The sequence below is a fragment of the Melospiza georgiana genome, chromosome 2 (genome assembly GCF_028018845.1).
Source record: "Melospiza georgiana isolate bMelGeo1 chromosome 2, bMelGeo1.pri, whole genome shotgun sequence".
Taxonomy (NCBI): Eukaryota; Metazoa; Chordata; class Aves; order Passeriformes; family Passerellidae; genus Melospiza; species Melospiza georgiana.
This window is the reverse complement of record NC_080431.1, coordinates 81,820,008-81,843,722: the sequence shown is the minus strand read 5'-3', so window position 1 is coordinate 81,843,722 and position 23,715 is coordinate 81,820,008. Positions and strand designations below refer to the sequence as shown.

The window sequence follows — 23,715 nt, the reverse complement described above, 5'->3', positions numbered from 1 at the left end:
CCTATAGAACTTGTTTGTCAAAGTTCACAGCATCTCACACCCTCAACGTTTGCAATCTGTCAGGACAGATAAGAGAAATTATGGCCTGAATTGTCCTGTGAATTACTGCATTCTCATAGTGTCCTCTTCTTCTGGATAAAGGACAGAGTGCAAACTGTAGGAAAACTTATTCTTTTGACTTTTAAACTAGAAATACCAGTTGTGGCATCCTTTTGTGAAGTCAAGAGTGTGTGTCTGATATGGGTGAATACCAGGTTTGTGCTGTGCAGTTCTTACAGACTTGTGAAGGGTAGATTTCCTGAGCTGCAGGGAAAATACCTCACCTCTGTGCTTGTCTTTTGCAGTGGTCACAGCCTGCAACATGGCAGGAGCTGCCATGTACGAGCTGGTGCGAGTGGGACACAGTGAGCTGGTGGGGGAGATCATCCGGCTGGAGGGGGACCTGGCAACTGTCCAGGTGTATGAGGAAACTTGTATCCTTTTCACTGCTCCCTCTCTGCTGCCAGATACTCTGGGGTCTGGCAGGACATCTGTTCTGCATGTGTTTTGTAAATTTTGATGTGTTTGAGGTGAATCTTACCTTGTGTGGCTGTGTAGCAAGGAGACTTTTTTTGACTGGGAATCAAAGTGTACCTTAGAATTCAAGTGCATTTTAATGCCTCTTTGTTAGGCAGTTGACAAGTGTCAACCATAAATGGCAAACCTAAGCAATATTTGTTGCATCTTTGTCTTTCCTTTTGATAACTGTGCTTGTATAATGCTTAAATAAGAAATGTGAAGTGGGCAGGATGCCTTCTTCTGGACAGAGTATTTTGCCAAGCATAACAGATTACACTTTTTCTGCTGCAGTAGGCTTACAGTATCTTGGTCCAGCTATGATGCAGCATATATTCTAAAAGCTAGGCAACGTAAAATGTAATTTTTATTGCATATATATATGAGAAAATGTCAAAAAAGAAGTCATAAAACTTGAAGGCAGGCCTCTTTCCCTATCCCAAGGGGGCTGTGTGTATTTGTAGAGCCTCAGAAAAAGGCTGTGCTGGCTCCCAAAACTTGGTTCTGAGGAGCTTGCTGGCAAGCTGCTGACTAGATCCTGTCTCTGCCTAATAATTTATCATTTGGGATGGCATTATTGTTGCAGTATCAAATAGCTTTCCATCAGTTCATGGAATAAGTTTGAGTATAGTTTACTTTCAATCTCCTGTTTGAGAGGAAACTTGGTCATAGGCCTCTCTGAAGTCAACTCATATTGAATCTATTGAGTTGGGGTAAGTTTTGGAGGTTTCTTTTGTATTCTAGCAGGCCCTTCTGCCAAGGTGCTGGCCCTTTGCAGTGAAAAGTCCATTGAGCATCTTTGGAGCTTAGGTAGTGCACAGACCTGACAACTTGATACAAGACAGGAGGACAATAGTGCTGGTCTTAGACAAAGTCATTTTAAAATTATGCTGCTGTTGAAAAAAGCTGTGCAAGGCTCAAGATCAAAATAATTGTGCTCTCTAAACAAATTCTGAAGTGAAAATTTCCATATTTCATAACATTATCTGACTTAAACAGCCTAATCTGTTTCCTAGGTTTGAAGATGTAAGAAATGTGTGATGTTTTGTCATCCCACTGCCTGCACTCCAGTGAACTCATCCATACTGGTTGACATTAGTTGCCAACAACAGTTGACTTAAACAAATGATTGTAAAGCAGACTATTTGCCACTACTCTGCCTCTCTAGAGGATGGTGAACTTTGCTGTTTGAGCAAATTCAGAATTTACTATAAGGTCTACATGCTTCTCAAGTGCTGATGTGTAACATAGGAATAGTATTACCTTAAAGTCAGAAAAGGAGTTTTAGAGTATGATGTGAACCTGATGACTTCTGCCTGGTTTCTTTCCCTTGTTCTGGATGAACTTTTCCTCAGCAAATCTGCAGCTGGTGTCTCTGTAGGAGATCCTGTGCTCCGTACTGGGAAGCCCCTGTCAGTGGAGCTGGGGCCTGGCATTATGGGAGCTATTTTTGATGGTATCCAGAGACCTCTCTCGGACATCAGCACCCTGACCAAAAGTATCTATATCCCTAGAGGTGTCAACGTGTCAGCTTTGAGCCGAGATGTCAAATGGGACTTCACACCTTCCAAAAATCTGCGGGTAGGTTCTGACAATCCTGTGTTCCCCCCTTGCTCCTCTACCCCCAGAGCTTGGGCCTGGAGCAGTGTGCTAAGGCTGTGACTGCTGGGACCTGTGGTTAATGCTGCAGTTATTGAAGTCTGCAAAAAGGAGTGCTAGGAGGTGGTAGTGGTGTATGAGACCAGATGGGGATCACCAAAACTTACTTGATGTGACTCACGATGTGTTGCTGCTGCATATGAAAAATTTACAGAGTTTTAATGTATTTTATCAAACCACAGAGAAACTTATGGAATTGCAGTAAGCATTAGCAGGAGCTACCTGAGCAAAAAGAATGACTGCAGCAGACATTTTTCAAATGGTGAAGGTAGCCTTAGAGCTGGAAAATGTCATGGCTTTAGCCCTTTGCAGCATCTTTTTTTCCAACCCTGCAGTTAGCATATGCTATCCTTTCTCTTCTTAGCACGTTAGGTTGAGAGACGGAAAAGAAACAAGGAAAATTTCTTTTGTCTGTTAGTAATTGCTCCTGTCTGAGCCTTGAAAGGCACTTGAGCACAGGTAGCATTGCTAGCAATGCTGTTGGAGTAATAGTTATGTAAATGAGCTACTGTGCTGTAAGAAGGAATTTTTAAAAGGGGTAATCACAGTGCTAGACTTAATAGCTGTAGTATTTTTTACTGTTTGTCAAGGTTCTTTTTTAAAAGTTATGACTAATAGACCTGTTCTGATTTTAGGTTGGCAGTCACATCACTGGTGGAGATATTTATGGTGTGGTAAATGAAAACTCCCTGATCAAACACAAAATCATGCTGCCCCCACGAAACAGGGGTACAGTTACATACATTGCTCCTCCAGGAAACTATGACACTTCAGTAAGTCTCCCAAACAGCAGTTGCTGGTGTATTCCATGTCTCTTTTATAAGGTTGATGTACTCTTTCTGTTCTGCATGAGGTCAGCTAAAGTGTTTCATGCAACAAGGTGTCTGAGTTGATGATCACTTCTGCTACCCTGCCTGCAGGGGTTGCACTATTATTTTGTGCAGCTATTTTCTATGTTTATGGCTTCCCAATGGCATTTCACTGTGCCATGTTTGATGACCTCTGTGGGGATCTACAATATCTTATGAATAGGTAAAATTCACTTTCTCTTCAAAAGCCTATTTTTAATGTATGGTGCATCTTGCTCTGTTTTCCTCCAGAGGCCTTGTAAATATGGGAAGAGCCTTCCCTCAGGCGGTGATGATTGCATGTTGAGGTTCTGAGAGCTCTGTGGTGTTACCAAAGCCCTCTGCAGAGTAGTTAAAATGAGAATTTATGTGCTGGTCCAGCGTGCAGCTGTTTGCTTACTTCCCATGTGTTTGTGTTAGGATGTTGTGTTAGAGCTGGAGTTTGAAGGTGTGAAGGAGAAGTTCACCATGGTGCAGGTGTGGCCTGTACGCCAGGTCCGTCCTGTCACCGAGAAGTTACCAGCCAACCATCCTTTGTTAACTGGCCAACGAGTCCTGGATGCCCTCTTCCCGTAAGTGCTTCCTTTTATTTTGTACTGTGTAAGAAACCTCTCCCTCAGGGGGAAGCAGAAGCAAGAGGCCTTAGAGCATTAGGTTTTTTTAAGGGTAAGCTTTCACCATGTGTCACAGTATAATCTTAAAAAATATTTTGCTGAACTTCTTATATTTATTTGGCAGGTGAACCCACTGGTGGAAAAAGGAAGTTTACAAAACTGTTCTAATGCATTAATCTAGAAAAAACTGGACATGCATAAACTTAACATAACCATGCCACATCTGCAGAAAGGCTAGAACTCTCAAGCTTGCTATCTTAATTTGAATGCATGAGTAGGATATCTTTCCATGGTCCTGAGGATGCGTAGTTTCCACTGATTTTGAGGTTGCCACTTAGGAAAACTGTTGCACTTAACTGTAATGCAAACTGCTCATTTAAGCAGCTAACTTCTAAGACACTGAATTCATTTATTTTGGTCCTGAAATACTGTGCTCCTTATTCTATAAGGCACAGCTAAGTACAGTTATTATTTTCATAGAATTTCCATTCCATCACTGCTTCCAGCTGTGAAAATTGCTATGTCTCAAGCCCAAAAGCCATGCTGTTGTATCAGCATAAGTCATATACTTCAAGGACAAGAGAAGAAAAGGATGGTTTAATCCCTCAATTTTTTGGTTTAATGAAATTACCTCCGTGTTTCTCACCCAGAACATTGAATGTGACTCCTGCCATTCTGCTTTTGATGAGGGAGTTCTAGTGAAAAATATATTCTAAGATGGGAAAGAGCTGTTTTTTAGTTCCTTGCAAATCAGAGTCCTTTTTCTTTACTCAGGTGTGTACAAGGGGGTACAACAGCGATTCCTGGGGCATTTGGTTGTGGAAAGACTGTGATCTCACAGTCTCTTTCAAAGTACTCCAACAGTGATGTCATCATTTATGTAGGCTGTGGAGAACGAGGAAATGAAATGTCTGAAGTACTGAGAGATTTCCCTGAGGTTAGTATGGAGATTTCATGGAGAGTAAACCTTCCTGGGAAGCCTTGATATCATACTGGAACTGTAACCGAGTAAAATATCATGTTGGTAGAGTGACTTGAAAAGATCATCTTGCCTGCCTTGAAGCTCTGGCAAAAATCCCTTTTGGCTTGTTAAAGAATTATTTCAGTGGCCCCTCAAACATCTGGACTAGTTTTTGGGTGTACCTTCTAAGTTGTTATAACAAGTTAATAAAGCCAGAATGAATGTCAGAGAAGAGTTTAGCACAGTTGTAAGCATCTCACCTGTTGCTGGTCATATCTCTAACTTCACCATGCATAGAGAATGCAGCATCCATTTATAAGTTGCAGGGTGGTGATACAGTTCCCAGGTATTAGTTTGACATATTAAGCTTTGAAATACCTTTTGAATGAAGTAGAAAATACCTTGTTAATAAAAAACCCACAAAAACAACCAAGCAACAGATTTAACAATCCTTGTACTTGTTACTATGTTTTGTTGAGGTTGTTGTGACAGGGTCAGCTAGTATGAACTGTCAGGTAGAAACTTTAATGTCAGAAATAGGGGCTAAAAGGCTTGGGTGTGTTGATTGGTGACAAAGTGGGAAAGTCAAGCTGAGGTAGCCCTGAGGAAGGCAAATCTCAGTGTATTCATAAATGGAATTCTACACAAATATCAGGGTGTGCCTTCTGTTATTCAGGTGCTTGTAAGGCTCCACTGAGGTTAAAAATGTGGTTTTATGTCCCGTTGTCAAATACTAACTTGGCTTCTTGTAGATGGAGGGAAAAAGCTCTCTAATTCCTAATGGACTTATGACAGCAGGCTAAGAATTTTTAGTTCTTTCAGCCTGGAAATCTGAGAGAGGACCATGTGCTTCCTAGTGCAGTGGGTTTGTTGTTACTTACTTGAATGGAATCAACAGGGATTTGGCAGTTGCAGAACATGAGGTGAGGCTGAAGCATGTACATTAAAATATGAAGCTTTGTGCAGTCTGAAAGACAAACCAGCATATCCTAAAATTTTGAATCTCATCTCTGCTCTTGGTAGAGTAGCTGAGGGGAGTATCCTGATACAAGGCAAGTAAAACAGTAAAAAAAAAAACCAAGCAGCAAAAAATTAACAAAAAAAATCTTGCTACTGTTACAGTTTGGGTGTTTTTCCTTTTCTTGCATTTTAGTTAACAATGGAAGTTGATGGCAAGGTAGAAAGTATCATGAAGAGAACAGCTCTAGTAGCAAATACTTCCAACATGCCCGTGGCTGCCAGAGAAGCCTCCATCTATACTGGTAAGATTTGCAAGAGAATAGAGAAAGTTGTGTGTATAAAGCAAGCCATCATGCTCTAGTATATTCATTTCCTGAGATGATCATGTTAAGAAGCCAGTTTAGTGTCAGAAGTTAACCTTTTCAGACTTTGCCTGCATCAAGTCTTAATATCTTAATTGAATCTGGCTTGCTTGCATATAATTGCCATTTCTGAATATTGAGTAAATTTTGTTTATAAGGTGAATTTACTGTGCCAGGACTTGAGTGGGTTTTTTGCATGTGTTAATTCTGTAAGCTTTAGGTTTCGACTAGCTTTTTGCTGACAAGTACAGCTGCTTAATGGACAGGGATAGTATTCTCTGAGCTGGTTGGCTACTATTTCCTTTGCAGCCTCCTAAAGACTTCTTTAAAGTTCTTTGTTATGAACAGTTGTCAGATAATTCAGATAAAACACAACCTTTTCTCACTCTCGTACTCTTGTGGTTTGAAAGGGAAGGAGACATTTTACAGTTAGAAGAGTCTTTGTTCATGATTTTAGTGAGGAAAAGTGTCAGAACCCAGGAAATTCCTCTGGCTGCCCTGGAGGACTTGAGCCCCTGCCCAGGAGGCTCAGAGACCTTGGCACAGAGCCCAAGACCCCTGTGCCTTTGATTTAGCCCTTGGAAAAAACAATTACCAACCTTATATGTAGAATTACAAGCCATGAAAGTTTAAGTAGAATGATAGTGAATTTATCACAGGGTGAAAAATAGATTTTTGGAGTTTTTAGAATGGGGGTTCAGGGGGCAAGATGGAGGAATCTGGGCATGTCCAGCCTTTCTCCTTCTTCTTCTTGGCCTCCATCCTCTGCTGTGATGTTGGCACTTTTAGATTGGTTTAGAGAAGAAGCTCACTGTCTAACATAGGTGATAGGTATTGGAAAGTTACTGTAAATATTGTACACATAGTTTTTAGTATAAAAAGATAACACCACCTTTGAGGGGGCAAAGTGCCTCTGACTGTCTTGCTGACCTGACCTCGGCAAGTCCAGAGAAAGAATTTTATAGATAAGGTACAATAAACAACCTTGAGACTGAGAACTGAAGAGCCCTGACTCCTTCTTTGACTGCCGGGCTGGGAGAAGAGACTTTCTATTGTATCTTGGGGTCACTCTGACCAGCTAGAGACCCCGAGAGGAAAGAGTAGCATCAGTGACATTGCAGTGCCTCTTCAAAGAAATACGCATGAATGCAAGTTGAATCTGAGTGGTTCATAAACAAAAATGAGGAGAGTGAGAAGACATGAACAGCAACAGCAAAAAAAAAGACAGCAGGGACATAAGTGGGAAGAAAGAGTAACTTCCATTGTCTGTTTCCATCAAAATGTTAATCAAATACATTGGTTTATTTACATATTTATGATGACCTATAAGCATAGAATTCCATTCTGCACTGTATCCTGCAGCAGGCTGTTGTCTTTGTCACAGGCATCACCCTGTCCGAGTATTTCCGAGATATGGGCTACCATGTCAGCATGATGGCAGACTCCACTTCCCGATGGGCTGAGGCCCTCAGGGAGATCTCAGGGCGACTGGCTGAAATGCCAGCTGGTGAGTAGTCTTCCTCAGTTTAGGCTTGTATGTGCAGCCCTTCAAACTGGGAGCCTCTGACTGAACCTCTGTGTGCTGGTGTTTGCAGACAGTGGTTATCCAGCCTACCTCGGTGCCCGGCTGGCCTCTTTCTACGAGCGAGCCGGGAGAGTGAAGTGTCTGGGGAACCCTGAGAGGGAAGGCAGCGTCAGCATTGTCGGAGCGTGAGTGTTGCTTTGCTTTGCCTCTGCACCTGTTTTGTATGACACTATTGGAATTAAATACCGATATAGCCGGATGGAACGTGCCTGGGCTCGTCCTGGCCCTCACTGCTTGACCAAAGGCAGCAGCTGTGGTGGTTTCACCTCAGAGACACCTTTGCCTGGCTGTGTGCTGCAGCTGGGCACTTGGAACAAGTCCAGGCATGCAGGAGCTCAGGTTTACCTCTGGCAGAGAAGCTTTAAGGAAAGGAGTCAGGTTCTGCTAGAGGGTCTGATCCAGAACTTTATTCCTGGCCCTCAGGCCTCTGAATCCAGCAACAGCCCTAACAGAACTCGAACCACGTGGTTGCCGATTGCCGTGTCTTTTAACCCCGGGGAGGGGGAGGGATAGTTATCCCACCAACCAGGTAAGGGGGGGAAATCTCAGGAGACAAACGACACCTGGATGGCCCAATGTCCCCCAGGGCTAAGAGGCATCTTTTGAACTCTGCCAATCACCCAATGCCCTTCTGGAATGCCAGGATTGACAGACAGCATTCAGCAGGGGGCAAGGGAAAGGAGTGGTGATTGGCACCTGGGGAAGGACTGGGAAACTGAGGCAAACCATGACATCACACTGCAACATGACACAGTACCTTTTTTTTTCAGACAAAAAGGTCTCGTTGCTCTGTGCAGCTGCAGAAGTTAAAAATATGGGAGTGAGTAGGTAGATGCTTAGTCTCTGTTCACCCAGAACTGCTGCTAAATTGTGCGTGGGGGCAGAAGGAATGAATGCGGACAGGTAGCTCTGTGGGATCACAGACACAGCAATCGGATCAAGTGGCTCAGGGAAGAATGTCATTAGGGCTCTCTGAAAAGTATGTCAAACCATGCTCAGAGCAGGAAAGAAGGGGCAGTTAGAGCAGCAGTGTGTGCACTTGGGGGCATAATGAATCACAACTCTCATGCTCAAATAGAGTAGAATTCCATGGAGCTGCGTATCTCAGGCTGTGATGTGATGTGAGGAGCATGTTGTCCGCATGCATTCTCCTAGGTGATACTGGTTTTTGTATCATACCCTGGGCAAAGTGGATTCCCTGTGTTTTCAGGAGGGCCCCTGGCATCTGCAAGAACACCCAGAGCTGATTTTTTGCTCTGCTTAATTCTGTTCACAACACACATACGTAAGGGCTTTCTGCTTTTGAGATTGGAAGACTTTTTTTTTTAAATCTCTGGGAATGCATGTATTGGAGTGTCAAGCACAAATTAAGTAGTTACTGTATAGGTGAATATCAAAAATAATTTCAAATTAGCATACTGTTTTCTGTAAAATCACTGCACTATGTATTCATTATGTTCTATCACCACTCTTACTGAATCTGTTCTAGTTGAGACAGGTTTGATGATCCAAGTTGGAGTTACTACCTGCAGCTAACATGACTGAAATTACACCTTAATACTGTCAATCTGTCACTGATGTAACTATTTCATGGTATGCTTGATATTACCCCTGTGTGGGTATGCATCAAGCACTTTGTGCAAACACATTGCAATCTGTTATTTACTTGAAATCATGTTGAGTTTTCTGGTTTCTCTGCACTGAGCTGTGCAGTCAGTCATATGTTCAATACTTCAGTTTGAACTGTGAAAGCCACTCTGATAACCTTTCCCTATCTCTTCCTGCTCAGTGTCTCTCCCCCAGGCGGTGACTTCTCTGATCCTGTCACATCTGCTACCCTGGGCATTGTTCAGGTACGTCTCACGATGTTGCAGCTCTTCTGTCCACTTTGTTAGACTCCAAATGCTTGTACTTCAGCACATTTGTGCCAGTGGCTGGGGTGAGCTTTGATTTGACACAGGCAGCATTGTAGGGTGTTTTGGAAAATGTTGTAACACTGTGAAAGGCCACCTTGTGAGATGGTCTCAAACTGATGTGTTTGAGATCCCTTTGGAAGGCAGCAATTCCTTCCAACACTGCCTGCTCAGAGATGTCTGTGTGCTTTCTAAGTGCTACCCATTGAGCTGCACTGCAAATGTATCTGTTCCAGCTGAGATGGAGAGCAGACCACTCTTAATATAGGTGCTTTGAAACCACAAAAAATCCTCAGAGGAGCTGACTGGGAGTGTCTTGCAACTGTTTGCAGTTTTGGGAAAAGCAGTTACAATCTATTTGGTCTCTGCTTTACATAGACTCCAATACTGACATTGCTGTGGCTAAGTGCCCCCTCATGAGCAGTCTCAAGCTGAATAAATCTGAACTCAGCTTAGAAGTTGTCATTTTTTGAGAAGTGTTGTTTGAATGTCACTGCTATAGTTACCAGGCTCCCAGGCTTCCATTTGTGAAGCCTTTGCTATGCTGCATTAACTCCAACTTGCTTGACTTCCTCTCTTTATTTTTTTTAATTGCCTTTAATTATTTTAATTCACTTTTGATTTGGAGAGCTGATTGACCTTTGTGGCTCCTGGCAGGTTTTCTGGGGCCTGGATAAGAAGCTGGCCCAGCGCAAGCACTTCCCATCTGTGAACTGGCTGATCAGCTACAGCAAATACACGCGAGCCCTGGACGAGTACTATGACAAACATTTCACAGAATTTGTCCCTCTCAGGACAAAGGCCAAAGAGATCCTGCAGGAGGAAGAGGACCTTGCAGAGATTGTGCAGCTTGTTGGCAAGGTGAGTGATGAAATGTGGTGTCATCCTCCATTTCTTTATGAGTAGTGCTGGCTTTTGACCATATCTTAGAGCTGACCTGATGGATACTGCATTTCACACAGAAGATCACTGGGAGATGTCAGACTCTCTCACCTCAAACTGCGTTTTATTCCAACTTTCCTACATATTGTTTGACTTCTAAAGACAAATAGTTTTTCAGATTTGCTAAACCTTGGCTTGGCGCTGCTTTTCTCATGTAAATGATATTGAGACATCTACTGCTTGCTTTAAAGTTCACTTGCTGTAGTGTTCTATTCTGTTCATTTCTATTGCTGAAATGCCCTTTGCTGCAATTTAAAGTACTATTCCATTGGAAGCAGTGTTTGTAGAAAAATTATGCAAACCCATCTTTACTGTTGAAGTCATCTGAAGGGTTACACTTTATTAGAAACCATGTTGCCAGCTGCAGGACTGAGGTGTTGGCGTTTACAAGTTGGCCTGTAGAAGCAATGTGAAGTCTGCTTTTTAAAGAACTTGTGATTATCTGTTTTTTCTTTTGGAAACCTGTGACATATGGCTCCATTTTGCAGGCAAGCTTTAATTTCCTTTTTTCACTTCAATGTTTTGAAGAAAAGCTAAACTTGGATAGGAAAATTTCCATTGAAAGCTCTCAGAAAGGACCCAGTGAAAACTGTGTTTCAGCTTAGCACTGTAAATATGATAATTGGCAGGTTCCTGGCACATACTTGACAGTACTTTAATTCTGTGATGCTCAGATGAACTATTGTGATTTACAGAGCTGTAGCAGTGTGTAGTAACATGTATTAAATACAGTTACATGGAAGAAGCTTGCTGACGTTCTAGTCCCACCAAGATGAGACCTTTAATCACATCTTGCCTAGTAGAGCTCTCTTCTCTTGATGTGTCTTTGAAGAAAAGGAAGTGGGGTCATAAGTCTTTCTGCAGTTCTCTATTTACACAACCATCTTCTAGAAGAGTGGTTTGTAAAGCAGGGTAGGATAAGGTCCTTGGTGTGGAAGGGATATTCATAAGCCAGTACTTGTGACTAGGCATTGTTCTCACCATAGAATTACTGGAACTGGTGATTTTTTTCTCAGAGATGTTATCTTTGACAGTTCCTTTCTGTCAGGGCTTGGCTAACAACCGCAACAAACCTTTGGAAAGGGGGAATTGTGGAAGTACAGTCGGTGTAGTTTTTTCTTTTTAGAAATGAATTCTGAATTCTGTCAGTCTCCTCATGAAAGAAGATCCAAAACTTTCAGTCTAGAAAGCAAGATGGGCTACTTAAAGCTTAATCAAACCTCTTTAGCAAAAGGATGATGAAGGTAGAGAAGAGCAACCAAGAGCCAAGTGGTGCCAAGAGCAGTAGTGTGCAGCAGTTGTGGCTTTCCTGTGGAGTCTGAGAGGCATTTTCATCAAATCCTTTTCTTTTCTTGAATGCCAGGTGGGAAAAGAACATTGGTAACAGTGCAGACTAGTACCAAATCCTTTAGCTTGCTTCTTTATCTAGCATGCTGAGAGCTAGCCTTTCTTCTGTAAGAGTTGAGGAGGGTAAAAATGAATTTCTCATTATGTAGGAGGATGATGTTTCAATGTATCTCATAACAAAGCCATGTGCATCTTCAGTGTCTGGTGGCTTTTCCATGGTTTTAAACAGTGGGAAGGAAGTTCCCTTTATCATCAGATAGACCTAAAGCAGACTTACTGACTGTTTGGCCCATCTTGATGTGGCAATCAGTTAAATTGGCTGTTCTATAGCAGGGAGTGAGAAATACCCAAAAGACACTTCTGCTTAATCCTGTCTTAGGAGGGTGGGAACACAGGTACTGAAAGACAGCTGTTCTTGGCCAGGACATTCTGTGTTTTCATGAACATGAGTACTAAACTAGCTGTTTACCTTATTTTTCTAGGCTTCCTTGGCAGAAACAGATAAAATTACCTTGGAGGTTGCCAAGCTGATCAAAGATGACTTCTTGCAGCAGAATGGTTACACGCCTTATGACAGGTGAGATCTGACTGCTCTGGCCTTTTATTCCTGTGCAGTCTGGATTGATAGTTATTTCACATGGAAGCTGACCAGTGCAGAAATTCACGTTACTGTCTGTAAAGAATTTGAAGAACTGTGCTTAGGTAACTCATTCAGCAGTGCATTCACATTGTCAGATTGGCATGCAGACCCCTTCTGAAAGCAGATCCCTTTGGGGTTCCCAGGTCCTCCTCTATTGTTCTGTTAGCCAATGTTTCTGCAGTACAACATGTGAGGAGAAGGACAGGACTGCTTTATTTTCACAGACAACATCCAAAGTCTTCCTGTTTATTCCATCAATACACAGGGGACTGCAAGAATCTGCTTTCAGTTACTGTTGCATAATTCTTGAGTAAGTTTGATCCATCAAAAAAACCCTCACTCTCTCCCTAGTGAACTTTTCTTCTTTCCGTGCTATCCTTGTGTTTTAACAGCCTGACAAGGGACCTTTTTGTTCTTCATCTCACTCCCCAGCCCAGGTAGATCAGGAAGTCTTGAGTAGTTCATCACTAGAAATGTCAACATCCATCATTTTGTAACAGTGAGTGCCTTTGATCAGGTTACTAGGACAGCTATGTGTGTATGCTATAGGAAGCACAGGAAGTAGCACATAAATAATAATGAGGTGCCTTTTATGGCACTCACCTACCCATTAAAAATGGAACTGCATGAAGTGCTCCTGTCATAGACAAACTCCTTTTTCCTGTGAGCAAAGAAACTTGCAGAGCTGTCATCCCAGCCTGTTAGGAGGAAGCCTGCTCCCTTGATGGACAAAACAGGAAGGAGGAATTCTGTTGGCTGCTCATTGTTTTCCTTTACTTGTTAGCATTGGCACAGATTGAAATGTGAGACTTGTAGAGCAGCAGTTCCTGTTCACTCCTGTTTTGCCTGAATGTTTGGGTACTGCTTCAGAAACCTCAACTTCAGTCAGCTTCAGGATGATTATCTTGGCCTGCAATTTGACCATTTAAAAATGTGGGATGTATTTGAGGCAGCCCCTCTCCTTTGGCAGTATCCATTAAAAATCCCTGGAGTAAAGCAGGCTGGCACTCTTTCTGTCAGGGAAGGATGCTGAAAACTGTTCCAAGACGCCTGACAGGTCCTCTTCTATTCCATCAGGTTCTGCCCTTTCTATAAAACAGTGGGAATGCTTTCCAACATGATTGCATTCTATGACATGGCACGCCGTGCTGTAGAAACCACAGCTCAGAGTGACAATAAGATCACGTGGTCCATCATCCGAGAGAACATGAGCGAAATCCTCTACAGACTTACCTCCATGAAGTTCAAGGTATGCTTGTAAGGAACTGGGTTGTCCTGCTTTCTGTGAGCTTTCAGGGCCTCTGGAAGACTGACTAAGTGGTAAACACACCAAAGAGCTTTGATAAAGGTCTGTGAACAGAGACTCTTTGCCAACACTTTGAAGATAGTAAAGAATTGTTTTGTGAGCAGAGGTCAGTGCAGAAAGCCAGTCAGCTGATGCTGACTGCACACAGACTTGGCAACCCCACCTTCAGCACTCTCTTTTATGTTACATATAGTCATGGTAACAGTACAAGCATCTTTTCCAATTTGCTTTGGAGGTTTTGTGATAAAATTCTGTAAAAATATTATAACATGTTCTAAGGAGACTATTATCAGAGAGAAGCAGCCTGAAGCCAAACATGGGACATGTCATATGTTATTGCAGGAGTGTTTCTTTCCTTAACTTCTATTTACAATAGCTCAGTTAATATTTTTATCATTCAGTTTCTCGTGGATTTAAACTTAAGGGAGACCGCTCAAAGTGAGGAGAGGAAGGGAGGAGGAACTTTAGCACAGGCTTAAGACAAAACAAGTGAATTGGAGCACCTGCTCTGGGTAACTTCAGTAGCTGTCATTTTAGGGTACTGCTTTACTAAAACTCCTCCAGAGCATGCTGGTGTAGCAGTTACTGGTAGGACAGTGGTAACCTGTGATACTGACTGATCTCTATGAAATGAAATGCTTACTCTGTTAAAACTCATGTAAGTCAATACTGCAAATCTTTGGAGAACAAGTAGCAGTGGATTAAACACATGTAGAATTAAATATTCTGCCATGCCAATGTATTCTGTTCCTGCAGGGTACTGGCTTGTTTCTGCAGTACATGGGTTCCTGGTATATATTCTCAAAGCATCAAGAAAATAACAAGATGCCCTTGGGGACATGAGCGTCTTTGAGAGCTGCTGATGTAGATAGAATAATTAAAACACTCCCTACAAACCCTGGCCCACCAACAGGCACCCATAGTACAGCAGAGCAGTGGACAGCATGGCTGAAAATGGGAATCCAGAGAGTGAATATATGTTAAGTGGAGCTGGACCTCTAATAGTTATTGAAGGAAAATTGTATTCCCCAGGTCACAGTCTGACAGGTGTGAGGATTCAGATGTCCTGCATCCTGTGGTTTGGGTACTTTGGAGACACAATGTAAGAAACAGTGCATCCACATGTGTAAGGCCTCTGTGTTTACCAAGAGTTGCACTGATCCAGAGGATCTTAGCACTCAGAGGAGCATGGTGAAGACATTGAACAGATTTCACAGCCTGACAGTTAATGAATGCTTCTTGCAGAGAAAGGCTTGCAGCCTCAGAGCAAAGCTGATAAATTTTTTGCCTTTGTTTTTCATAAAAAATATTCTGAGAAAATGAAACTGTACAAAGCTACTTTTGGGATTTTCGTGGTTACACAATACATTTTAATTTGAACCAAACAACCTCTAAGTAATTGCAGAGTAACTCTTCCACTTACTGGGGATGCACTGCATTTGGTGTGGGCATAGGAGCTGGTATTAATCACTGCAGCTCTCAAATCACACAGCATTAACCAAGACCCTCAGTGGTTTTGATAGCTTTCCAAATCAATTGCTTTACAGTGCAGTAACCACTGCTCATGAGAAAAAAAAATCTCTTTCCAGTACCCATTCTGCCTGCTCACTAATGTGGGAAGAGAAAGAGATTTAAACCCTGTGGCTGTTGGTGAGACAGAGAGGATGCAAAGACAGAGCTACAGTGCCTGCTCTGCAGTTGGCAAGTGTTGATCCCGAGTCAAGAGGTTGCAGCAGTGGCAAACCAGGGCTGACTTAATTATCATGGGCTTTTCCTGATGGATCTGTTTACTTGCTGTGTTCTTTCAGGACCCTGTCAAAGATGGTGAAACAAAAATCAAGGCGGACTATGCTCAGCTGTTTGAGGATATGCAGAATGCGTTTCGAAATCTGGAAGAGTAGACTCGACCTCTGTGACCACTCCAGTTTGTCCTCTCAGTTCCTCATCTCAGCTCCTCTGCTTCCCTACCTTACAAGAATGATGCAACAGTACTTGAGTTGATAAATAACCCTGTGTTTCCCCTGTTCATACTCAGAGAGTGTCTTTACAAGAAACATTCCTCTTAGTTTGTATTTGGCATTGCTTTGTGTGTCTGGTGAGTGATGTGTGAATGGGCCTGGCTGAGTGAGGAAATGCTGTTGTACACTTCTAGGGTGGGAAAAATGTCACCTTTCCTCTCCCAGCTCTCCTGGTAACCAGTCTCTCACCTCGGGGTGTAACCAGTTGAGCTGCACTGGCAGAGGAGGTGTAGGTCTTCATGCAGTACATTGCGAGCTGGCAGTGGGAAGGGCATTTACACCTGCCACTTTGCTAAGTGACTATCAGACATAGAACTCCCTGTTCTCAAACAAAATTTCTGACCATATTCTGATGACATGTTGACACAACCAAAAATTCTTCACTACTCTATCATTTCTGAGACTCTCAGCTGAGTCTTTTGGTACTGAAATGTGGTAGTTCTGGTCCTCTTCAAGAAGGGACTAACTAGAAGATAAGCATATGCAAGCGACTGGTATAATTTTGTACACTGGAGAAATACAATTTTATCTTCCTGCTTAATACAGATAGGACTGTTGGACTCAGCATCAGCTAAAATCACAGCCACAGGTGCTCAGCTTCCAGCAGAATTTTACCTTCTGGCTCCTGTTCATCCCGTAAATTTCCTGACACTCAGCTGCTTTACTTTGTGAAGCTTGTGAAGCTGCCATGTACTGCAGGGCATGGTTGGCAAGGTACAGTGATGCCACACGTGCTGACCACAGCGTGGTCCTTCCTTGGTGGTGCTCTGCCAGTGCAGTTGCCCCCAGTGCAATGCCCAGGTTATGCCAAGGAAAGGAAAGCACGTGCTTAGCCTTCTTCCTCCACCTGTGCTCACCTGGCCTGTTGGGTGGTGGCACAGAAGGTCCCCAGCTCTTGTGTAAGAGGAATGTATGATGCTCAGCTGGGGGCAGGGGATGAACGGGGGAAGGTTGACAAGTACAAAATGTATTTACTCCTGCCTTGTTGATTACGATGCAAGAGAAACCAGTGGCTCTGGTCTTCTGCTCTGTGCTCTGGAAGCACTCTGTCAAGCAGCTGAAACTGCTGTCTCTTGGGCTTTTTGTATTGGTAAAACTAGACTGAGATGAGGAATGAGCAGAGCGCAGCCTTTCTGTCAAACTCCCCGAGCCCAGCACTCATCCCATTGCTCCAGAGTGCGAGAGAGAGAGATGCTGGCATCCTCTCCAGTCTCTCCCTCTCGATTGTGTCAGGTGGCATGCCGTGCCCAGCTGGGTTCCAGCTGCCACCTACTGCTTTGTTAGTCCTGAGACAGCACCTGCTGTTGGTGACACCATGCCTGCGTGAGCGTTAACTCTGCACTGAAGTATTTCCACCGGCGCCAGCTTTGAACAGTAGTGATGCAAAGGGATCTTGTGCTACGGACCAAATGCTGCCACTTCCATTATGGTATCAACCCACTGTTTGTCAGGGGAGAGCCCAGCTGAAACTTAAAGGGATTGACTATTTTTGGTTCTCCCAAAAAGAAACTGCTCCTGCGGCTGATATTCTGGTAGTGAACGCTTAAGTTTACAGCTCACTAAACTTTTGGTGTATGCTGCTTATTTTATCAACGAGCATGTGTGAATGAGTAGTCACCATCCAAGCCCTTGCTGGGCTCATCGTTTGTACCCTTCACCACTGTACAATGTAGCATTTCATGCTAGAAACCAGATGTTCTTATCTCTTTAAATAGAGGATGTTATAAACTTTACAGAAGATGTCTAAGATAATGCAGTTCTAATATTTATTGTGCTGTACCTGGCCCTGAAGTGTGACCAGTTCAAAGTTTCATATATATTTTTGTCCTTTTTGTTTTGTGTCTGTTTTCAGTGTTGAGATTCTGATGTTCACTGTGTCCTGCAAATCTTCCTTCCACAGCTGTGGGAGGAATTACAACATGGGCAGAACCCCACCACCTACTTTATCTTGTATATTTCATAATGTACGTTGCTGGAAATTGTGTAAAAAAATAAATTAAAAAAATTGTTCAAGTCAATGAAAATAAAATTGATTTAAATTAGGTTTTATCTGTCCTAATTTTTTTTATGTCAAACCAAACCTATGCTAAACAGTGGTGTACACAGCAGCCCATCACAAAAGGTGACAGCTTGCTTAGAAAAAATTACTTCATCGCTTTAAGGATTTCTTCAAAACTGCAAGCAGTTATTTGGCATGGACTCTTTACTTCAGTTCTCCCATTCCATTACAGCTTGCACAATCTCCTCACACGTTACATGAAAGAGTTACAAGTAGTAAATATTCTTGGGGCAGGTATTTTTAGCAGTACTTTAACAGAATAAAAGTATAACTAAGTTTGCCTTTTGCTGCCACGCATGCAAACACCTGTAATTGTACCATTTGAGGGCACTTGGCACTTTGGATCAGAAGTTGAGCAGCACTACTGCCCACAGCAACTCCTTTTGAATAAGGAGTTGAGACCTTCTGTGAACAGCAACACATAAATGAAGAATACACTAAAAACATCACATTTGGCCCATTTTTTAAATTTGACCACTCTGTAACACCTCTTTGAAGAAAGTGTTCTGGTATTTCATAGAATATATTAAGAGACACATCAAGCTGAAGGTGTTCAAGTAATTCCGCCACCTCACAAAGGGTTGGAAGTCATAAACTCATTTCCTGGCAACCATGGACTAATAGTTCTCAGTAGATGTTACGAAATCCACGAAGTGAAGCAATGAGTTCAGGTTTTGGCAGTCTGGAAGTTACCAACAGGCAATGTCCTCACTTCATCCACTCGACTTTTGTGGATCTGGAAGGCCGGTGTCACCCAGCGGCCGCAGGAACACTGGTCCCCCCTCCAGCTGAAGGAGCCCAGCTTTGATGAGCATTTGGGACACAGAAGCTGCAAGAAAAACCCAGGACTCAGTCTAAGACATGTGTTGATGTGGACCTAGTTAGAAACAGGCCAAAAAGCCAAATTAGAAGGGCTCTTTAGCCCTGGGGTGTAGCAGGCAGCTGTGCTGAGATCTGGTGGGATTCCAAGACAGTTTTACCAGGGTCCAAAGGACTCGGTCAGCCTGAGACCACAACAGGATTCTGAAGTGACACAAATCTTTCTCATAATAGAAACAAACAGCAGATAAACCCTCTCCAAGATCCTGGCTGCTATTGTCAGCTCAAGCAGAGCAGTTTCCTTGTGAAAGAGTATTTTACATTTAAGCATCTGCCCATAAACTGCAAAATTTACATCAAAAAGGCTGGGGAGGCCTAGGACCTTGTGTGGGGGTTTTCCTTTTGGGGAAGAAACACAATTCTGCCTTTGGAAAAAAAAAACACTCCAAACCAACAATGCAAAGACTCAAAAGCACATGCTCCATTTCACCTGTCCTTCCATTACTCCGAGCAATGCCGGCTCCATCCACTGCACGGGCTCGATGAAGTAGGAGGTGCACTTTTCCTGGCCGTTCCCAGAAAGCCGTGCAGACTCTGTTAGCCTCTTGTGGGCAAAGGCTGTCGGTCCCACTCCTTCCGTGTGGGACAAAATGCTGGAGCTACGGAACAGAGCGCGTCTGCCCTCCGGGACATGGGAAAAAAGAAGTAAAACAAACAGGTTTTTTAACCGGGCAAATCTACAGACAACAGAAAATAAGGATGTGGGCCTCCTGACTCTGAATATTTAAACAGGAGCACAAATCCGACAATTTCTTATTAGTCTGGAAGGTTCACAAGCACCACTCCAGGGAACAAAAATTTTGTACTCTCAATTTTTTTTTTTTGCAAACACAGCATGGAAACTTAGGCATCAGCTCATCCATGACCTGACAACAATGACATGCCCATTGATTCACACTGGTTATTCTACCCTTGAGTAGATTTCACAATGACGTTTTAAGGAGAAATAGAAAGTATTTTATAAATATATAAAAATACATGTTTTTTCAATATATAAAGTACCTGCATTTCCTGCATCTGTAGAGAACCTCTGTGTTCAATGTTTGACATGTAGTGGTAGGATCAACTGCAAAGACTTCTTGGGGCAAGTCTTGAGGTTCTGCAGAGGGGTCAGGACCATGTTGAGAATCAGGTCAGCTCAGCCACGCTGCATTCCTGGGAATGAGACAGGAGTGTGCCTCTGCCCCAGTCACAGCCTGTAGGAGCCACCTTCTTTCCTTTCATTTGCTCTCTCACAAATTCCAATAGATTAAGCTAAAAACAAAAGAGCCTCATCCCACCATGCCTAAGACTGGGATTTGCTCAATGCAAGGAACTGGAATCTAGACTGTGGCCTCAACCATGGTAAAATGATGACATTTTGCTTTATGTTCTTACTTCAACTTTGTGAAAGTTAAGGTAGAGGAGGTATCTGAGTAGTTGTGCCACTGTTGAGTGTCCAAAATACAGAAAGTCAGCTTGCAAATGGGACAATTTGACAAAGTCAGCTTGCAAACTGCTAAGGACAATGATACATAAAGGGCAACAGTACTGTGATGCAACACTCAGATCTTGCACGAAAAGCTACAGATTATTATTTTATTATAAAATTACACAGATGCACATGTATCTCTTGCAAATTAAAGTATGAAAATTTACTTCATTACCTGCATTTCACCTTTATCTCAAGTTTTGCATGTTTTTTTTTTTTCATCACATTGACATATTTTCTGAGGATGCTGTTTGCCTTGCCAGGGATGTAAAAATCACGAAATATATCAAACTGACCTTTACCATTTTTTGCACTTTGCTCCTTACAGATCTTATTTCCCACGCATCTCCCAAAGGCACACTTTCCCCCCACTGATGAGCTGGGATTCTCTAGGGCTGGTGTGACGCGAATGCTTGCCCTGGCCAAGTGCAGGCTCGGCTCCTTTGAGGGCCACACTCGAAGTCCAGCCCCTGTGACAGGGCTCACTCCGGGACAGCCTGTTCCAGCCCGTTCCCCTGCTGGGAGCCCGCTCCGCGCACCCGCGCTGCTCCCACTCACCGGAGAGCCTCTGGCTGAGCATCTCCAGCCGGTACCGCTTGTAGAGCGCGCTGCTGGTGTCCACGGCGCACCCCATGGCCTCGTAGAGCTTCAGCTGCGCCTGGAAGCCCGGGTTCACCCTGCGGCGGGGCCGAGAGCAGAGCGGCGTGAGGGGGGCGCTGGCCGGGCCCGGGGGGTGCGCGGGGTGCGGGCGGGCACTCACTGCGCGTCCGGCTTGGCGGCCCTCACGGCGGCGAGCGCCTCCTGCCAGCCCAGCCCCTGCGTCTTCATCAGGTAGGCGGCGACCACGGCCACGCTGCGGCTCACCCCGGCGTGGCTGCAAGGCAAGCGCGGCCCGTCAGCGGCAGCGCCGCGGCCGCGGGCAGCGCCGGGCCCCGCCGCGGCCCCGGGCTCACCAGCGGACGAGCGCGGCGCCGCCGCCCGCCCGGGCCGCGCCCAGGAACGCGGCGCACTCGTCCAGGCGGCTCAGCAGGTCCGCGCCGGGCTCGTCCCGCGCCCGGACGTGCATGGCCCGCAGCCCCGGCACGGCCGGCGGCTCCTCCGCGTCCACCGTCAGCACCGCCACCACCCCCGCCGCCGACAGCGCCGCCGGGGACGAGCAGCTGTCCGCGCCGCCCACGTAGAGCCCCGCCAGCACCGGCACCATCCCGCCGGGAGCCGCCATGGCTGCGGGAGCCGGGAGGGAAGCGCCGCCCCCGGCGCGGCACCGCTTTCCGCTTCCCTTGCAGTGTGGAAGGTTTAATTTCCGTAGCAATCGTCGTGCCGCTATCGGTGCCTACGGGTTCTCTCCTCGCCGCGTGTATGTGTCTGTCTTAACTCGTCTTTTACCCCCCCCCCACCCCTCTGTCTCCTTACAAATGCTCAGAAAACAAATATGTGTCACAGGAGCGGTCAGGTTGCAAGGGACCACAGTGGTCCAACCTCCCTGCTCAAGCAGGGTCGTGCAAGAGCACATGGTAGAGGATTGTGTCCAGGCGGTTCTGGAGTATCTCCAGTGAGGGAGACTCCTGACAGACAACACAGAGAATGGAAATATTCATTTCCCCTTGAGGCTGCTAAATAGAACTTAAATACTAACTAGCAAAATAGATAAAAGAGTATGAAAGTAGACACACAGGATGCTAAATATAACTGGAACCAATGGATGAAGAGATAATGAGGAATATAGTGGCTTTTGTGGCAAAGCCATGTGTGAAAAACGCCAATCACTTCTTTTTAAAATTTTAAAAAGTTTAATAGTAATAAAATGGTTATAAAAATAGCAATATAATTAAAGTAATAATAATTTGGACAATTTAAATTAGGACAATATGAGACAATAGAGACAAAGAGTTACGGATGCCCGGGTACCTTTTTCTGGGCAGCGCAAGCCTGAAAAAGGACACACATTAACAGAGGATTAACCCTTAAAAACAATAACCTGTTGCATATTCATACATCTCATACATGATGCATAAATTCCATTCAAATACAAGATTACGTCTGGTCATCCTCGACTTCTTCCTCTTAATCCTAACGGCGTCATCTTGTCCGAGCGAGGAGGGAAGAAGTTCATTTCTCCTGACAATGGAGCAATAAATTCTCTTTCTCTGAAAGATTTAGGTGTCCTGTGGCTGCTATCTCAGTGCAAGTCCTTTCTTTAGAAAAAAAGTATCCTACATAGCACAGTTTCTATTTTAACATTTTGTTATAACCTAAAACTAAATATAACACACTACTTAAGAGAATTAATACTGCATTACTTTCTGACACAACACATATAATATTCAATTTAATATTTGTGAAAAGCCAATCATAAAATACGCATTTTTCACACCATTTAACAAGAAGCGACAGCACATGCCCTAAAAGAAGTTCCAGCCAAGGTCATCTACATCAAGTCAAGGTCATTAGGGGTGTCAGGAAAATCCACAAACACCAGAGGTTTATGTCTAAAAAGGAGACAGATGTGTCCTGCAACTTTATTCGAATAAAGGGAGAATTCACTGGGGTGCACACCCGCAGGGTTTTCTTTCTTGGAGTTTTGGAGGGCGCAGCAGCCTTTTATCCCAAACTCGGGGCTGTGTGTTGCTCTCTTCCTTTCCCCATTGCTGAGGTACTTGGCAGGTACAGCCTTCCTGAGCTGCCTGCCACACATTCCCACCTTGAACCTACTGTTTTACCCCAAAATTCACAAGTTCAGGCTTGTGCAGACCCTTGTCTGTTTCAGGAACCAAGCTCTTTGGGCTCTGCAACAAACTTGCTGAGCAAGTTGGCAGAGACATTAAGACCCATGTCAAAGACTTTAACACCCATACCTTCACCCATCAAACTGTTTGTGAAGACATTAGCTTTCCTCTCAGGGGCACTCAGTGAGAATGACCTTCAGACACCCCTTTAGATGACCCTCTAGGACCATAAAGGACTTCCGAGGTGGATCCATGCAAATTAGTTCTAGGAAAAGTGATGTTTCTGTATAGGAAGTACACTGCAATGAGCATGTATGGTTATGATGGAATTTTACTCTGGATACAGCTATATTAGGGAAGATACATTCTGGAAATCCAGCACATTCATAATAAAGAATCTCTGTTTTCTAATACTTTAAATTGTGTTAGAAAGTTTGTTTGCCAGCTGTGTTCTGTCTCACTCCACACCTCTCTGGACAACTTGTTCCAGTGCATGATCACACACACAGAGTAAAGGTCTTCCTCATGGTCAGGAGGAACTTCTTGTGCATCAGTTTCTGCCTGTGTCCTAGTGGCTGGCACCAGTGAGAAGAACCTGGGTCCATCCACTTTTCACTATGGCAAAATGCAAAACTTTGTTACAAAGACCTGTGCTACGCTGTCTCCATGGCTGGGACACAGAACCTTACCCTGTCTCCACTATATGGGATAGAAGAGCCTACAGTCCCTAATTCCCATCACTGGGGAATTGTTCTAGCGCGGCTCCGTGCGAGACAGCTGGAGGCAAAATTTGCAAAAGCATCTGCCAGGGCCTCTGGGATCCTTGCAGGATGCTGACCAGCCATGGAGGAGGTGACACTGGCAGTCACC

At 44.1% G+C, this 23,715-nt stretch overlaps 2 protein-coding genes across 3 annotated transcripts in view; one reads left to right on the top strand and one right to left on the bottom strand.

Moving 5' to 3' along the window:
- ATP6V1A (ATPase H+ transporting V1 subunit A) overlaps positions 1 to 17,752 on the top strand; it is a 31,570-nt gene extending 13,818 nt beyond the window's left edge. For both annotated transcript variants that reach the window (XM_058044944.1, XM_058044943.1), the window contains exons 3-15: positions 345 to 473; positions 1,922 to 2,136; positions 2,850 to 2,987; positions 3,483 to 3,634; positions 4,451 to 4,613; positions 5,791 to 5,899; positions 7,344 to 7,466; positions 7,555 to 7,669; positions 9,334 to 9,397; positions 10,115 to 10,318; positions 12,229 to 12,323; positions 13,464 to 13,635; positions 15,501 to 17,752. In XM_058044944.1, coding sequence (XP_057900927.1) covers positions 345 to 473; positions 1,922 to 2,136; positions 2,850 to 2,987; positions 3,483 to 3,634; positions 4,451 to 4,613; positions 5,791 to 5,899; positions 7,344 to 7,466; positions 7,555 to 7,669; positions 9,334 to 9,397; positions 10,115 to 10,318; positions 12,229 to 12,323; positions 13,464 to 13,635; positions 15,501 to 15,593 — 1,772 coding nt within the window. In that variant the 3' untranslated portion in view covers positions 15,594 to 17,752. The remainder of the gene's footprint in view (positions 1 to 344; positions 474 to 1,921; positions 2,137 to 2,849; positions 2,988 to 3,482; positions 3,635 to 4,450; positions 4,614 to 5,790; positions 5,900 to 7,343; positions 7,467 to 7,554; positions 7,670 to 9,333; positions 9,398 to 10,114; positions 10,319 to 12,228; positions 12,324 to 13,463; positions 13,636 to 15,500) is intronic.
- A 143-nt stretch (positions 17,753 to 17,895) lies between these two features.
- Positions 17,896 to 21,347, bottom strand: DUSP12 (dual specificity phosphatase 12). The gene is made up of 6 exons (XM_058044945.1): positions 21,073 to 21,347; positions 20,880 to 20,993; positions 20,678 to 20,796; positions 19,651 to 19,747; positions 19,079 to 19,265; positions 17,896 to 18,598 (listed from the first exon to the last, which is right to left on the bottom strand). Exons 1-6 carry the CDS (start codon positions 21,339 to 21,341, stop codon positions 18,437 to 18,439), a joined length of 948 nt encoding a protein of 315 aa, XP_057900928.1. The 5' UTR covers positions 21,342 to 21,347; the 3' UTR covers positions 17,896 to 18,436.
- Positions 21,348 to 23,715: the final 2,368 nt, after the last annotated feature.

Excerpts from the sequence above, each read along its gene's own strand:
- DUSP12 (XM_058044945.1), bottom strand. The coding sequence starts at position 21,341 with ATGGCGGCTCCCGGCGGGATGGTGCCGGTGCTGGCGGGGCTCTACGTG. Across the intron at positions 20,797-20,879 it reads GCCGCCAAGCCGGACGCGCA|GGTGAACCCGGGCTTCCAGG; the intron begins GTGAGTGCCCGC and ends GCCCCGCCGCAG. Across the intron at positions 19,266-19,650 it reads TACAGATGCAGGAAATGCAG|ACGCGCTCTGTTCCGTAGCT; the intron begins GTACTTTATATA and ends CCCGGAGGGCAG.